This window comes from Diplotaxodon limnothrissa, linkage group LG17 (assembly GCF_057381915.1).
Source record: "Diplotaxodon limnothrissa isolate DT_005_m linkage group LG17, D_limnothrissa_male_GT1.1, whole genome shotgun sequence".
NCBI lineage: Eukaryota > Metazoa > Chordata > Actinopteri > Cichliformes > Cichlidae > Diplotaxodon > Diplotaxodon limnothrissa.
Genome location: NC_140612.1, coordinates 21,947,717 through 21,964,271, shown reverse-complemented (window position 1 = coordinate 21,964,271; position 16,555 = coordinate 21,947,717). Strand labels below are relative to the sequence as shown.

Genomic DNA, 16,555 nt, shown 5'->3' with positions numbered 1-16,555 from the left:
CCGATGCTCCGCCCAAAAAACAAAAAAGGTGAAAGATCTTCATAAAGTCTGGAGAACAAGAAAACCAGGACCATTTTAAAATAACAAGAAGTTCTGGCTCCTTGGAAGCAACATAAAGAGGTTTTTGCTCAGTATCCAAATAGATATTTATAACAGAGTGGCCAAAATGTCAACCAATCAGATCAAAACATTCTTAGAAATATTGATTTCTGTTTTTGGAAGCCAGCAGAGGGGCAAGAGGGAGCCCACGCAGGTCTTAAAGAAAAACAGGCTAAAACGGCTTGTTTTAGATGAGTGAGGATTTTTTCTCTTTAATCTGTATGATGCAAAAACTAAAATCCAAGTAGAGTCCAAAAATATAAGGAGCTGGAATGTGACACAACACGCTGCATTAACTAAAAGGAAATTGTGGTGTTTGTTTTGCTCATACAACAAAAGCAGATAAACCGGGAGGAAATATGTTTTAGCTGTATTTTCACATGGTGCATCAGAACTAAAGATTTGGAAGATGTTTTGTTTTTGTCATCGTAACATCTTTGCAGTCTACTCATCAAGAGACGGCGCCTTCACTGAATTGTTTCCAAAGGAGAGATCAAGTGTTGAGTGTGTCCTAATGCTGCATTTTTAGAAGCCTGTATGTCTGTGGGAAGACAGACGTGGCAGACTCATACTCTCAGTTTAGCCAACAGCCACGCAGTGTTAGACATGGATAACACGACCGTCTCATATCTCCACATTTCATAAAATGTGAACATCAGCTCCATGTTTACAGTGTAAACTTATTATAAAGCCATTATAAACTTTCCTCAAACAGACAGTGTTTACCTGCAGTATGTTTACGTGACACGAGGCATCTCCAACAAACGCCTGGGCCTCTTTGGCTGTCATCGCCTTGGAGAAACCCCAACCCTGGCAAAAGTGAGAAAATGAGAGTGAGCTCCATTTACAGAAAAATAGTCAAAGAGGGGATTTTAAGAGCATCTCTAGCAATCAGTGCTCACAGTCACGATGATAATGCCGGTCTCTGTGATGACGTTCCTGGCGAGCTCGTTGAAGGTGGGGTTGGGGTGATAGTTGAAGCTCTTCAGCTCCTCGATCACATTGTCCAGCTGGAGGTAAATCCTGAGAGACTGAGAGAGGGTTTCGTAGCTGGAGTTCACTATCGGGGAGTAAAACTGGAGGACTGTGTCGTTCTTGCTCAGAGCCTCCTGCACAAACTAGACAAATAAAAGAAAAAGAGTGAAATTATTCAGAGTGAGAACAGCTGAAGCATGAGCCAGGCGTGTGTAAAGCTCAAAGAATCGGCTTTCTGTAAAAATCTTCTACACCAGACCTAAAACTTTCCCCGGCTTTGGTTGCTTCAAAAACAAAAACACATCTGTCAGCTGATTTAAAAAAAAAAAAAAGACTTTATAATGATGTTTTTACTGTGGAGCATTTAGCTTCTATAAAGCCAAAAGTTCCCTGAGAAGGCGGTGGAGACCAAAATAGGAGCTACAAGGATACAAGGAGATACCTAGTAGATAACAGGGCTGTCAGATAATTCCTGGCTGTACAACCAAACAATCAGAGTCAGGTATATAGGTTGTTTCAACCTCCAAGTGTCCCAGCGAGTAATGGCAGGTGTTCAATATATAACGTATTTAATTATTTTGTTTGTTTTCAGTAGCTGGTGAACACTGAGTGTGTGGAGACCAAAAACAGAGCTTAAAAAAGTGAAAAGGAGGCTGGCCTCTCTGAGCTCTGTGCTTTTGTTGGATTGTTGGATTTCTATTCATTACAAGTCTTTAGCTTAGAGTTTAAAGTGTCAAGAGATGACTACCATACATGGACAAAAACAAGGAACCCAAAAAGAGTTTTTATTCTTCATTAAATATGAAGTCTAGCTTGCCAAAATTCATTATTGAAATGGTGTCAGATTGACAGCAGAATGTCCAATAAAATCTACATATTCAAATACAGAAAACAGCCTCTTTTCTGCTGCCCTCGAGTGGACAAAAAATCTATTATTGTCAGATTAAATTCAGCTTTTTCTATTTTAACCTGCAGACAGTTTGATGGCAGTGAATCACAGCGCAGGTTTAACTTTTTCTTCATATTTCCTCCTCCTCTGTCTCTTTCCCATACTCCTTTTTCTCCCCCATCTCTGCCTCCCCACTGAGTCTCCCTCTCTTTCTTCCCGGTTCAGACAGCAGCTTTTGATGAAGTGACAATAAAACGACTTCACCTCCTCTCCCCTGCAGTGAATCTTTCCTAAGAGTCTCTGTCACTCAAAGCTATTCAGCAGTGAAATAGCAGCTTTGCTCTGTTCCCTCAGTCTCAGGCTTTTGGCTCGGCGAGAACAAGCGGCAGATGAGGCTGCAGACTGACGTACATCAAGCTGACACTCTGCATTTATTAAAAACATCCTCACAGTCACACTGACTGCACATTTCGCCCCAAGTAATTCTAAAGAAACGTGGTCTTACCATCTCTCGCGATGGATGTTTTCTCACAAAGATCAAAATATAAGACGAAAACGGTGAATACTTGGCTATTTTTAGCAATTATTTGTTCATTTAAATTGTACAACACTGCGCTGTCAGTAAAACTGGCCACATATTGTAATGCCTTACTAGTTATAATAAAGACACACTCTACGTATGCCCCTTTTGAGTCACAATTTACCCAGACACTACGGATCTAAATGAGCAGTTTTGCTGATGTCCACTAACATACAATGTTCCAGATTCACACAAATACAATGACACATGTATTTTAACCCATTCAATATGACATTTTTAAATGAAAGCAAATACAATTTTCTAAAGAACACACAACAGCAGCGTTAATTTTTACGGAAATTTAAAGAAAAGATTAATTAAGGGTAATTGGTCATTTATCTTTTCTTGTGGAAAATGAAGTTGAATCGGTTTTGCAAATTCTTATTCTTCGATTTGACACTCCTTTATTTCACTATTAAGTGCTTAAGCTACTGTATTGTTATGCCTGTGTTGGTACACTGATACACTTCATCATGTTGACAAAAAAACAAAACAAACACAAGAAGCAGAATAATCAGATACCATTTAGCACTTTGCTAGGTGCTTATTAGGTATATTACTACTTATGAGAGCTTAATAATACATCACACATAATTCCACTGTAGTAGATATAAATCAGTTACACATTCAGGCAACTCGTCTCCAAACATCTGCAGGAATCACAGACATTTTTGCAAAGGTTTCTTAATAACTGCAATGTCATTTATAAACCAACTGCAAACATGTTGCAATTAAATGAGTCTGTTTGTGCCAATGAGCACAGCTCGTCTGCAACAAGTCTCTTTGCAGAAAAGGGATCTTAACTCAACTATAATACTGATTGTATGAAGCTATATTCCTGTATGAAAGCAGGGTTTGCTGAGTGCTTTCGTCATTTGTCATCAATGTAACTATTTGTGGAAGATTTCTGAATTTCCGTTTCAAATTTTTTGAGGTATTGGCTGTCTGGATGTAAGTAGTTAATGAGAAATTATCTGCATGCTGCTGATCTGTCAGTTAATGTCCATATTACCACAAATACACTGCCAAATTTTACCCCATTTAATTGCAAACTGACTGCTTTCTAGCGATTTTATTGCCACTTTGATGCCTCAGTGACAGTAACTGACAGTGAGTGGCCACAGACCTGATCCCCGTCTTCAAAGCAACCATTTCAAAGGCAACAAGGCTGCAAGTTCATTTAGGTTGCAAGGCTGTCTCCAACCACTGCTTTTTCGTAGTGTGATGACACCAGCTCTTACCTCTTCAGGCGGTGAATTGTGTGAAAACTCGTCAGGGGAGGGCTGGACTTTCATCATGGCTCTCTGGATGAGATCAAACCCGCTTCCAGACACCACAATCTTTCGACCACCGCTACACAAAAATAATAAAGAATAAGCTTATAAACAATTTTAAGGACTTGGATTTACATCTGGGCGAGGTTTTAGCTTCACTCCATCTCTTTATTTTCTCAAATGCTTAATAACAGCAAATTTAAATGTAAGTGAGACAACTTTATTACATCCTTTAACCTCAACACAAAAATGCCTCACATGGAGTACTTTATGTTTCTGGCTTTGTTGTTTTCTTTTTACCATTACAGAGTTTTTATTCGAATAAGGCTGTAGACTGATGGTGTACCAGTCAAAGGCTTAGAGAGCAGTTGGCAACCAGCTGGAAAACTCCCTGCAGTTAATGTTGCTAGGTGAAAATGGTCACAGAGGTATTGTTAAACCAAAAACCTCTGTGGCAGAATCCTGCAGCCACCCACAGTTTGCAAGATGCCGACTTGTATCCAAACACTCACTAGCTATTCACTAAAGGTTTGAGGCTAACTGGAAATAAAGACGATTCACCTTCAAAGTAAAAATGGTGCCTTTCAAATGTGTTGATTACAGTGGTAAGGCATAACTTTCTACTTTGAAGGTGAACAGTTTCCATCCTCCTCCTGTTTGTATTGCTCTTTTTCAAGTTGCACTACCGATATGTTATTAGTTAGCAAGTATTTGCAACATGGCGTGCTCCATGAAAACTATAGGTGACTGCGCCAATCTGCTGCTCTGGGTCACTTCCAGTGCTGCTTGTAGTTTTAGATCCATCTCTGGAATCCCAGATATAACCACTTACATGTGTCTGTAATTTGAATACACGCCTCATCCAACTTCCATTCCAAACTCAAAAACCCAAATTTTATTTTGAGAGACTGATTTCAAAGCAGCAGTGGTCAAGCAACGCACAAGGTGATGACCTTTAAAGATACACAGATCAAATTTACAATTTACAAGTTTACAATTTTCTTGAATTCATCATCTACATCTGTGTCAGGCGTCCTTTTGAGGGCTGTTACTCACTCAAACAAGCAAAACTGTGCGTGTGATGTGTTCACACTCACCATATGAAGCTGGCTTTGGGGTTATATTCCGTGATCTTGGGGTTTTCCGAGTACTGATAGGCTCCGTGGATGTCTTTGGTGGTGTTCGTCCCGTATTTCACAGTCACTGTTAAGCGGTCCGATGGGACCTTCTGCCCACGATACCTGCCAGTCTTACAGGTAATCTCTGTGCCGAATGAAAGGCTGAAGAGGAGGAAGGAAGAGTAAGAACATAGGCTGACTCGAGAAACAAGAAAAGCAATATGATCCCTAAATGGATGGAAAAAGTTCATGAACTCTGTGAAACTGTGCGACTGACTCATTTTCTATGTTGTATTTACTGATCTTGAAGAACCAAAAGAAAATATTTATGAATATAAATGGGTTTCAGGTCCATCTATTTTGTTTCTGGTTCCATTTGCATTTTCCTTTACCAGGTGCCACTTACACTTCACAGGGAACTCCTCCCACTGTCACAGCAACGTCCTCTTTAGTCGCCGTGTCCAGGTCTTTGCCTCCGATCGTGATCACCGTCCCTCCAGCTGCTGGACCCCTCTCTGGCATGACTGTTCTCGGTTCGGGGTCCTGCACAGAGAACAGGGAGAAAATGACCAAACTCAGTAACTTTAATGGGAATATGCTGCAATTTTCATACAATATGTGGACACTTTCTATTACAGAGGCTACTATGCATGTACATACATTTCATATATTCATTTAATCATATTTGTGTCTTTTTACGTTTCTACATTTTGTACATTTACTTTAGCAGTTTGAAAAAAAAAAGTTCAGATCACGTTTGACTGAATAGGTAAGGAAATTATTTGCCTTCTTTTCTACTTGATATAATGACAAAAATACTGACTTTAGGACGGATCACATAAGAGCAGCGGTCCCCAACCCCCGGGCCGAGTCGTTTGGTACCGGGCCGCGAGAGTTGAGGCTTGGGTGTGAAATGTATGGTTTTCAGGATTTTTATCGGTTTTTAGCGTTATTTTATGATTTTTATCGTTAACTCTGTTTTCCTGGGTCTTTTCATGTGTGTTATGAATAAATCTTATTTTTTCGGTACTGATACTATTTTTTTTGTTGTATTTATCCGCGACACCTTAAAGGCCAGTCTGTGAAAATATTGTTGGGCATAAACCGGCCCGTGGCGCAAAATAGGTTGGAGACCGCTGCATAAGAGTGTATATGTAATAAATGTTAATAAACTCTACAGCTGGAACACAAGCACGGACGTCCGCTGTGTTTGTGTTTTATTTCATCATTTTTTCCTTTGATTAAAAACGTTAAGCACATTAGAGTAATCATGTTTTAATTTAACTGTAATAAAAGCAAACAAGTGAATCTATTCTACTAATGAACAACAAAATCAGCCCATTTGTTTACCAACTGAAGGTTTTACTGAAGGATCAAACAGTTAGAGGACAATTTACATCTGTTGATAAGAACGCTGCGTTTATAAAAACCTCTCAACAGGCTAAGTCTATAGGAGGCTACTCCAGATGGCTGCTACTTAAATGCCGGCACCATAAACATATGCTGCACCACCTGGCTGTAAGAGCAAAGCAGCAGGTTCAGGTACACCATGTACAAAACCACACTTTAGCTTGTTAACATTATGAAACCAACAGAGTGATCGGCTGCAGTCAGAACTGCTTCATTATAGCGAAACCATGTACCTGTGTTACTGTAATTACTGAATTTATGTGATAAAAACCTTAAAAACTGGACAATTTGCCAAATCTTTATACGTATTCTTCAAGTTAAGAATGATTCAAGTAATTTGTATTTTGTGGGGGATTTTTAAATCAATTTGAAATTTTAATTTTACACTTTTTGTGGAAATATGTTGCAAAAAAATACATTTTATTTTTCAAAATACATTTTACAAAATGACTCTTCAAACTTATGTTTGATTTAGAACTCGCTGCCTGGGGGCCACTTGTAGCCCACATCACCCCTACTTGCAGTCCGTATATGGACATGAAGAAATGTAATACAATTTGGCCCTTGAAGTAACTTTTTTGTTAGGGAGGATTTATTTGTTGTTGAATGCAATGTTAAAATAAGCTCTTTAAAAAGCAAAAAGTTATTTAATATGAAGACAATATAAGCAGGGAGTACAAACATGTTGAGGGTTTGGTAGTTCAGTGAGAGAGTTATTTGTAAAGAAAACAATTTTCACTAGCAGTCAAAAACTAACGCGTACACTTATGTCTGCATTTTTATTTTGTTAAATACGAACAAAACAGAAGTGTTGCCACGTGTCTGACCAGACAGAGAGTACCAATTTGTTTATTTGGTAGTTCAATGAAAAGCTTTAGTTAGTTAAGAGTGAGAAAAAAAATTGCCCACACGTTTTCAGTTTGGTCTTGTTATGCAATATTTGAAAGTTTAAAAAAACAAACAAAACACTAAAATGGTAAATGGCCTGTATTTATATAGCGCTTTACTAGTCCCTAAGGACCCCAAAACGCTTTACACATCCACTCATCCACCCATTCACACACACATTCACACACTGGTGATGGCAAGCTACATTGTAGCCACAGCCACCCTGGGGCGCACTGACAGAGGCAAGGCTGCCGGACACTGGCGCCACCGGGCCCTCTGACCACCACCAGTAGGCAACGGGTGAAGTGTCTTGCCCAAGGACACAACGACCGAGACTGTCCAAGCCGGGGCTCGAACCGGCAACCTTCCGATCACTAAAGCGGCACTCCATTAAGATGATGATGCCAGCAGTGGCCCACAGCTCATTTCAGTTTGAGACCTCTGGATTAGAGCATCATATTCGTCTAATTTCAATTTTAGTCTAATGATGGCGCTACATGACAGCAGAACTGCTGTAGAAGTTAAAATCAGCAGGTGTAACAAACTTCCTGGAAATGGACACATAACACACATATTCATAAGGAAGCAAGTAAGTCAAGAAATGTGAGCAGGAATAAGGCGAGGCTGGCCTTCTACAAAATCATCTTATATGATAACTGGAGTAGAAACTTTTACTATTTTAGGTTCATATGCAGCCCTGTGCCTGAATAAAGATGCATCATGTGACACGGCATCAATTTGTATCAAATAAGTGAAACAGTGAAAAAATATCCTTCATTAAAAGTTATGAACCTACTTAAGTTACAGTGCAAAAGCTTGAGCAACAATACAGGGAGTGCAGAATTATTAGGCAAGTTGTATTGAGGAATCATTTTATTATTGAACAACAACCATGTTCTCAATGAACCCAAAAAACTCATTAATATCAAAGCTGAATGTTTTTGGAAGTAGTTCTTAGTTTGTTTTTAGTTTTAGCTATTTTAGGGGGATATCTGTGTGTGCAGGTGACTTACTGTGCATAATTATTAGGCAACTTAACAAAAAACAAATATATACCCATTTCAATTATTAATTTTTACCAGTGAAACCAATATAACATCTCCACATTCACAAATATACATTTCTGACATTCAAAAACAAAACAACAACAAATCAGTGACCAATATAGCCACCTTTCTTTGCAAGGACACTCAAAAGCCTGCCATCCATGGATTCTGTCAGTGTTTTGATCTGTTCACCATCAACATTGCGTGCAGCAGCAACCACAGCCTCCCAGACACTGTTCAGAGAGGTGTACTGTTTTCCCTCCTTGTAAATCTCACATTTGATGATGGACCACAGGTTCTCAATGGGGTTCAAATCAGGTGAACAAGGAGGCCATGTCATTAGTTTTTCTTCTTTTATACCCTTTCTTGCCAGCCACGCTGTGGAGTACTTGGACGCGTGTGATGGAGCATTGTCCTGCATGGAAATCATGCTTTTCTTGAAGGATGCAGACTTCTTCTTGTACCACTGCTTGAAGAAGGTGTCTTCCAGAAACTGGCAGTAGGACTGGGAGTTGAGCTTGACTCCATCCTCAACCCGAAAAGGCCCCACAAGCTCATCTTTGATGATACCAGCCCAAACCAGTACTTCACCTCCACCTTGCTGGCGTCTGAGTCGGACTGGAGCTCTCTGCCCTTTACCAATCCAGCCTCGGGCCCATCCATCTGGCCCATCAAGACTCACTCTCATTTCATCAGTCCATAAAACCTTAGAAAAACCAGTCTTGAGATATTTCTTGGCCCAGTCTTGACGTTTCAGCTTGTGTGTCTTGTTCAGTGGTGGTCGTCTTTCAGCCTTTCTTACCTTGGCCATGTCTCTGAGTATTGCACACCTTGTGCTTTTGGGCACTCCAGTGATGTTGCAGCTCTGAAATATGGCCAAACTGGTGGCAAGTGCCCATGAACTTTTCTCAGTTCATGGGCAGTTATTTTGCGCCTTGGTTTTTCCACACGCTTCTTGCGACCCTGTTGACTATTTTGAACGAAACGCTTGATTCTTCGATGATCACGCTTCAGAAGCTTTGCAATTTTGAGACTGCTGCATCCCTCTGCAAGATATCTCACTATTTTTGGCTTTTCTGAGCCTGTCAAGTCCTTCTTTTGACCCATTTTGCAAAAAAGGAAAGGAAGTTGTCTAATAATTATGCACACCTGATATAGGGTGTTGATGTCATTAGACCACACCCCTTCTCATTACAGAGATGCACATCACCTAATATGCTTGATTGGTAGTAGGCTTTCGAGCCTATACAGCTTGGAGTAAGACAACATGCATGAAGAGGATGATGTGGACAAAATACTCATTTGCCTAATAATTCTGCACTCCCTGTATACTTAAAGTACTTAAAACTAATGATTCATTAAGTATTATCACTTTAATGCTGCAACTATACCGTCACTTCCGTCTCACCAAAACAATATTTTCCAGTGACAGAAATCATAAAATCCAAACTAAAGAGTTATGAGGCTGTGGCTATTTTATATAAATAATCTATAATGGTACTAACATAAAGGAAGAGAGAGTCTCCTTTACAGGTTGACTCCTTTGAGTATGTCTCCATGCCTCTGGGAGAATTTCAGAAGGACCGATGTTTGTATTTAACTCTTAAATCAAGTTTTCAAACTGCAAACACTTTTTTAAAGCTTCTGGAGAGTAAAATAACAATAATAATATTTATGATGATAAAAACAAAAGCTCCCAGATCTGTCAAACCGAGCAGCAGAGAGAGAGAAGAATAAAAATGAGAAGTGAAGAGAAAACTTTAACCGTGTAGACTTCATTATGTTCCAGCTGCTGTCCTGCAGGTACAAACGCTTTGATCTCGAACTCACACAGATCGTAAATTTTATGCAGCTCAATAACTCGACCCTGTGGTATTTAGGCAGCAGAACAACTAAGAAGAACAACTAAAAGAAAGAAAATAAAAATCCGTGTCATGGCCGAGCTTCACTGTCAGGCACGTTTTCTACTTCTGTGCTGTGCGGGTCAGCTGGAGGGGTTTCTGTTATACTGGAAGGTTCTGTACAGTCCTGACAGGACAACCAAACCAAGAGCAAATATTATGCCTGGTTTACACCCCAGCACAAAGAGCCTTCAAAATGATCAAGTTAAGTCGTCTTTTTTTAGATGCAAGAAGAATCTTATATAAATAAAAAAGTATAAAAATGAATCCAAAGCAAAGAAGAACTATGATATCATTTAAATGAGCGTAGCACATGTGCAGCTGCTGAGACGCACTTAAGCATTCGGCTCGTTGCTGTTGCAGATTTGTTCTCGTTGTTCTGGCAGACAGCGCTGCAAGCACAAAAATAAATATCCCCAACGACAGGCAAACTCATAACAACTCTGCCTGGTTGGAAGTTGAACACACAGAGAAAACAGCAGTGCAGGAGGCAGCAGCAACTGAAGTGTATTCGGTGGGAGAGACAAAGGGAATGCAGACAGTTCTTCACGTTAAAAGGAAACAAACTCCAACCCAGAGACACTCACTAGGGGAGTTGCAGCAGATGGAAATCTGAACAAATCGATGTGGAATTCAAATGAGGCAGCATCAGGCTCATTCACATCAAAGGTCAGCATTTGTCAGCTGCAGTAATTAGTCATTTGTACATCAATTATAACCCAGACGAGCTTATTAGTCTGTCCTCGTGACACACAGAAACTTTAAAGCTTAGGCTGAACAGCTCCAACCATTCAGGAACATTTAACTGTCTTTATAGTCATCTGAAGGCGTTTACTCTAATGTAACTGAGGAGTAAAGGAAGAAAGCCTGTTTGTAATTTTTTTTAAAAAGCACAGGTTTCTGAATCCTCCGTGATGGTTCTGTCACTTTACACCACAATGAAAGCTGAACATGAAAACTCCAAATGGACACTGGAAAGCACCTGGTGCCAAAAAAACAAAAAACAAAATAAAAACAAAACTCAGACTCGGACACAAAGACTGAATTGTCTTGCTTAAAAACCACCGGGGACAGAAGTATTTGCCCCCCAATGAAAATGACTGCTTTTTTTTTTTTTTTTTAAAGCGCTTCACGAGTGCCTCCAGATTTAAAGGCCTTCCAGTATGAACCTTGGTCTTCTGTTTACCACACAGATCTTTAACGGGATTCAAGTCGCGGCTTTATGCAGGCCGGTGAGTAATGTTACTCCTTCACCAGGAGTGATGCATGTTTTGGGTCCCAGTTTAGCTGCTGACAGCTTGAGGTTTTCTTTAACCTCCTAGGACCTGGCGTCCACATATGTGGACGTCACATTTTGGGTTATTTAGACCAAAATACTGAATTTTGCTCTACAAGGGCCTGATATCCACTTACATTATACTGCTACTGTTCTATCAAAACTTTAAACGAATATCCTCATATGTGGCTCTCATTTTTCACAGCACAATACTCCCACCACCGTGTTTCACTGTAGAAACGCTGATCTTTAGGTTGTAGCCTTCTTTCTCAGCACCATCGCTGTGATCAAAGAGCTCCAGTTTAGTCTAGTTTAGCTTCCAGTGTGAATAATTGTCACTTTCAGTCTGGATTAAGAACATCTTCTTCTGCAGTATTATTCTTGGTCTGCGACCTCACAGTCCATTTCTGTAGAGAGTTTGAGTTTTTACTTTTTTATACTACAATTCCTGACTTGGCTAAGTCGTTAATGGGTGTCAGTCAGGTGGCAGTTGTGTTGGGGTCTTTGGACACATGACTTACTAGAGTCTTTGTAATCTTTAATTTCCTTCCTCTGCCAGGCTGGTTTTGTACTGTGTGGCTTTTTGACATTCTTGATCATACTTTTCACTCCAATTCCTGACACCTGTGAACTTCAACAATTCATTTCCTTTTGTTTTTGGTATGGTATATTCTCAAGTGACAGTTCAAACCTTTAGTTAAGTTTTTATAGTATTATTTATTTATTTATTTTTTATTTTCTAAAGAACATTTTATTGTCATCTCTATATTTTTAAAAGGTGAGTAGATAGTGGCTCAGGGGGTTGGGAATCGCATCTGTAACCGGAAGGTCGCCGGTTCGATCCCTGGGCTCTCTGTCCTGGTCGTTGTGTCCCTGGGCAAGACACTTTACCCTACTTGCCTACTGGTGTTGGCCAGAGGGGCCGATGGCGCGATATGGCAGCCTCGCTTCTGTCAGTCTGCCCCAGGGCAGCTGTGGCTACAACTGTAGCTGCCTCCACCAGTGTATGAATGTGAGAGTGAATGAATAGTGGCATTGTAAAGCGCTTTGGGTGCCTTGAAAAGCGCTATATAAATCCAATCCATTATTATTATTATTATTAAGTACTGTATAAAGTATGTTTTCTTTCTCTTCATCTTGGTGAATCATTGGCCAGTGGATATCTTGTGGGCATTATGAAAGCTCTGCCTGTAGTTTGGACTTTCTGTTCATGAGCAGCAAAGAAAGTTAAAACAGCTTGACCCATGCAGGATTGACTGAGAGGCAGCACCAGTGCCGACTAAACTATAAATCCGGATTATTCTGAACTGTGAATCATGCAAAGCTACCCTAGAGTGCAGGTATATAAATACAGCGACAGTTTAAAGCTGTGGAAGTATTCTTTGTTTTCATGATTCAGCAACACGTATTGCTGCAGTTTTTGTGTTTTTTTCTGAGGGCAACTGCACATGTGTGTTTTTTGTGATTTGTGACTTTTCATTAATCGACCTACCTGTTCAAAAAATGTCTGTAAAATACTCAAAATGCTCCTTGTAATCATAATGTTATCCAATTTCACCTCTAACACGCCGAAATTCATCACATTTGAGAAGCTAAAAGGAGTGAAAACATTTGGATTTTGAATATTTTTGAAACACGATGTGTTCTTGTTCATGAAAAGCCCAACATCGTGGTCAGCATGTTTATTAGTTTCATATTTCTGCGTAGACACTGAGACAAATCAGCAATGTAGTAATCTGAAGTTTCAACCCTGAGCTGAGTCGCAGCATTTAAAGGCAGTGACGCACTGCTGATGAACTAAATTAGTCATTTTGGTCTCAGCAGTTTGCTTTAATTAGCTTTTTGTCAGTTCAATAGAAACAAACAAGAAATATGAATGTGAACAGCGATATTCAAATTAAGCAACTGAGCCGAGTTCAAGAAACAAAACAGAACAGCAGGTGAAGCACATTTATTTTGATCATGTTTGTTTCTCCTCTTGTGCTATGCGAGGGTGGGGGGGATGACTGGAAACTGAATGGACTTTGGTGCGGCGGTGGTGAATTTGTATGCGAGGAGTATTTTCACGCACTGTCGCTTCTTTAGGGAGACCGTTTCCTTGCATCGCACCAGAGAAGAGCCGCATGCTTTTACTTTGTTAGAAACCTTTTAATGTTTCTGGGATTTGATCTCCGGGGTTTGAAGCACTTGTGTCAAACAATGTTCGGTGTTGCCTCAGAGACTTTGAGAAGGTTTGCATGCAGTGTCTGCAGGTTTAACTACACCAGACTGAACAGTTTTTTAAAGCTTCCTGAAGTTGAACTAAGATGCTTTAAGACAGAAGATCAGGAGACATTTCTACAGCATTTCTAATAGCAAACTAGTGTACAGATAAGACACATGTTAGCTGTTAACATATGTGGGGTCTGATGCTCATTATGCTATGAAGCCTGAGCTGTATGTAAAGGAGCCTCTGGTGTTTTCAGGGGGATTTATCAGTTTATTACTGATCTTCGTTAATCGTCACGGTCTTAAATTATAAGTTGAATCAAAAAGCCTGAAACAAGCTACAGAAACATCTTTCGCTTTAGTCTGCTGGCGTGTGAATAACACAAGCAAGGTCAGGCGTCTATCTACTGACTTATTTCTTTTTATCCATACCCACGATTACCCATAATTACCTTACTAGTAGACAAACCCCACACTCTTATTTTGAAAGTGCTGATGAGCACCTGCTACTTTCATGCGTTTCCTGACCGTGTGTTAGAGGAAGGTCTTGACGTACCCTGTAGGTAAAATAGACCTGAGATGTCCCCGATCGTTCTCCTTCAACTGTTATCTCCACTGGTCCGCTGTTGGTCCTTTCAAACGGGAGGTCCTGCGGTGGGTTTCGCTTCGCCGGGCCAATCTCACACACCACGCTGCCGACAGAAAACAACAGAGGCCGCGGTTCAGAAAACAGATGGAGGCCCAGAATTCAAATAACTCAGTGCCCCCTCTTGAATCAACCCCTTAATTGTACATTACATATGGAGATTACTTGCAAGTATGTAAGCAATCAAGTTTTGGGTCAGGCTAATAGATCAAAGCCTTCACCTGCGGGGCAGTGCCTGGTACAATCAACCAAAAAAAACAAAATGACGTGCAGAAACACTAAGCTTTTATAGATTTTTATCTTTAGCTAATAATTCATGTCAGCACACTGCTACAGGTGCATGTGAAAGAGCTTCAGCTTAATGTGTAAAAGCAACAGGTGTGCTTCTATCTGCATGTTAACGAGGCCGTCGCTCCTGTTAGAGTACCTGGTTGAGACAGAGTATCTGTCCTCCTGGTGAATGCAGTCCACTCCAGCCACTGTGATCTTTTTGATGTCATCCTTCTTTATTCCCATGTTGGAGCCTTTGATGGTCACTGAGATCCGGCCATTCAGAGGGCCGTACCGAGGGCTGATCTGGAGAAGGAAAGAAAAGACTGTTTGATATCACAGATCATAGCAGGAGAGCTGAAATTCCAAAACCTGCAATAATACCAAAGTTACTTTTTCTGTCAATCAGTCACACAAGCTGTGGGTAGAAACAGGTTTGAAAGGTCCTTACAGAATACTGCACAACAATCAAATATTAACAATTTTGGCTTCCTACAATTAAGCAAACGCTACCGAGTGATAATGAAGATGTAAAGCATTCCCCAAATCACAGAATGATGGGACGCCTGCATGCGCCACTCACAGCTCACCAGTTTCTGCTTGGCCAAAGTGTCCAACAAATGAAGGCTTCAGGGATGCTTCAGGTGAAGCTGAATGCTAATTAGAGTGTAGCACAGTGTAAAGGTGAAAACAGCGCCGTGCTGCTTTTATTTTAATGATAAGTGACCTACCGACCAATGAATACGTCCATTTTCTAAAACAAATATTCCATTAATTGCACTTTGTAATATTTAAAAACAATATTTTTTTCAAATATTTCAGATTTAATAAAGAAAATATTTTTATAATTCTGTGCTTTTTGGGGTTTTTCTCTCTGTACTACGACTTTATGAATTAAAGGGAAAAATCTGAAAATGGGAAAAAATCTAAAGAAAGATAAAAAAACAAATTGTAAATATTTCTGCTTCCAATGTTATGACATTAATGTATAAATATTCATAAAGATGTTGAAGTACAGCCTGTGAAAACACATCTTCTGAAGCAAAGGCTCGGCATATCTGCTTCAATTTGGGCCATCTCATCTTCAATTTGACATGACTGCACGACGTATAAGATCAAATTCATCTTGTATATATTCACCTCCCTGTCGTCCTCAGCAAAGTCTGCTGTGGAAATAACTAACTTCTTCTGGCATAATCAGCCGCAGCCCAGAGGAAATCAAGACGGGGCCTGAAACAAATGACTGATGTTCCAGAGAAAATAGGAAACATACTGAAGCAGTTCAGCCAAGGAGGAGAGAAACAGCGAATACAATATGGGAAGGAAAAAAAATTAGCTCAGTGACAAAAAGAGAAGAGATGAATTTGTGGAAAGATGTGGATTTCTAAGACCGTCCACACAGATGTAGGTGAGGGTTCGTGGATTCTTTGCTTTGTTTAATTTGATGTACAACTAAAAGAAAAAAATCCTGAAGAACAAAATTGATACTGAACAAAATGAACAAAAAAAACCAAACAAAATTCAGTTTAATAAATTAGGACGGGGGTGTCCAACTCCAGGCCTAAAGGGTCCTTGATCCAACACTGCTCATTTAAATGACTAAATTACCTCTTCAACGTGTCTTGAAGTTCTCCAGAGGCCTGGCAATGAACTAATCATTTGATTCAGGGGTGTTGACCCAGGTTGATATCTAAAACCTGCAGGACACCGGCCCTTGAGGCTTCAGGTTAGACACCTGTGGTTTAGGAAGATGATCGACTGCCATCTCAGACAGATTGGTGAAAGGTTGCAAAGAATTGCTGTCTAATTTCTAAACCACGCAGATTGGTTGCAATGTGCTGGCAATCAACCCTTTGCAAAAAGGGAGTCGACTCAGCTGGATGCCAACTAGGTATTGGTTATTCCTCCTAAGTAAAAGCAATCCTACCAAACGCCTATTTTCCAGTTAAACTGGTACTTAATGTAAGTAGTAGCA

General features: G+C 40.1%; 1 protein-coding gene across 2 annotated transcripts in view; it reads right to left on the bottom strand.

Moving 5' to 3' along the window:
- LOC146614987 (plexin-B2-like) overlaps window positions 1–16,555 on the bottom strand; it is a 230,481-nt gene that overhangs the window by 23,971 nt on the left and 189,955 nt on the right. For both annotated transcript variants that reach the window (XM_085376813.1, XM_085376814.1), the window contains exons 19-25: window positions 14,738–14,886; window positions 14,221–14,356; window positions 5,342–5,478; window positions 4,915–5,097; window positions 3,785–3,896; window positions 1,002–1,217; window positions 826–909 (exon numbers count right to left, since the gene is read on the bottom strand). In XM_085376813.1, the coding sequence (XP_085232939.1) occupies window positions 826–909; window positions 1,002–1,217; window positions 3,785–3,896; window positions 4,915–5,097; window positions 5,342–5,478; window positions 14,221–14,356; window positions 14,738–14,886 (1,017 nt within the window). The remainder of the gene's footprint in view (window positions 1–825; window positions 910–1,001; window positions 1,218–3,784; window positions 3,897–4,914; window positions 5,098–5,341; window positions 5,479–14,220; window positions 14,357–14,737; window positions 14,887–16,555) is intronic.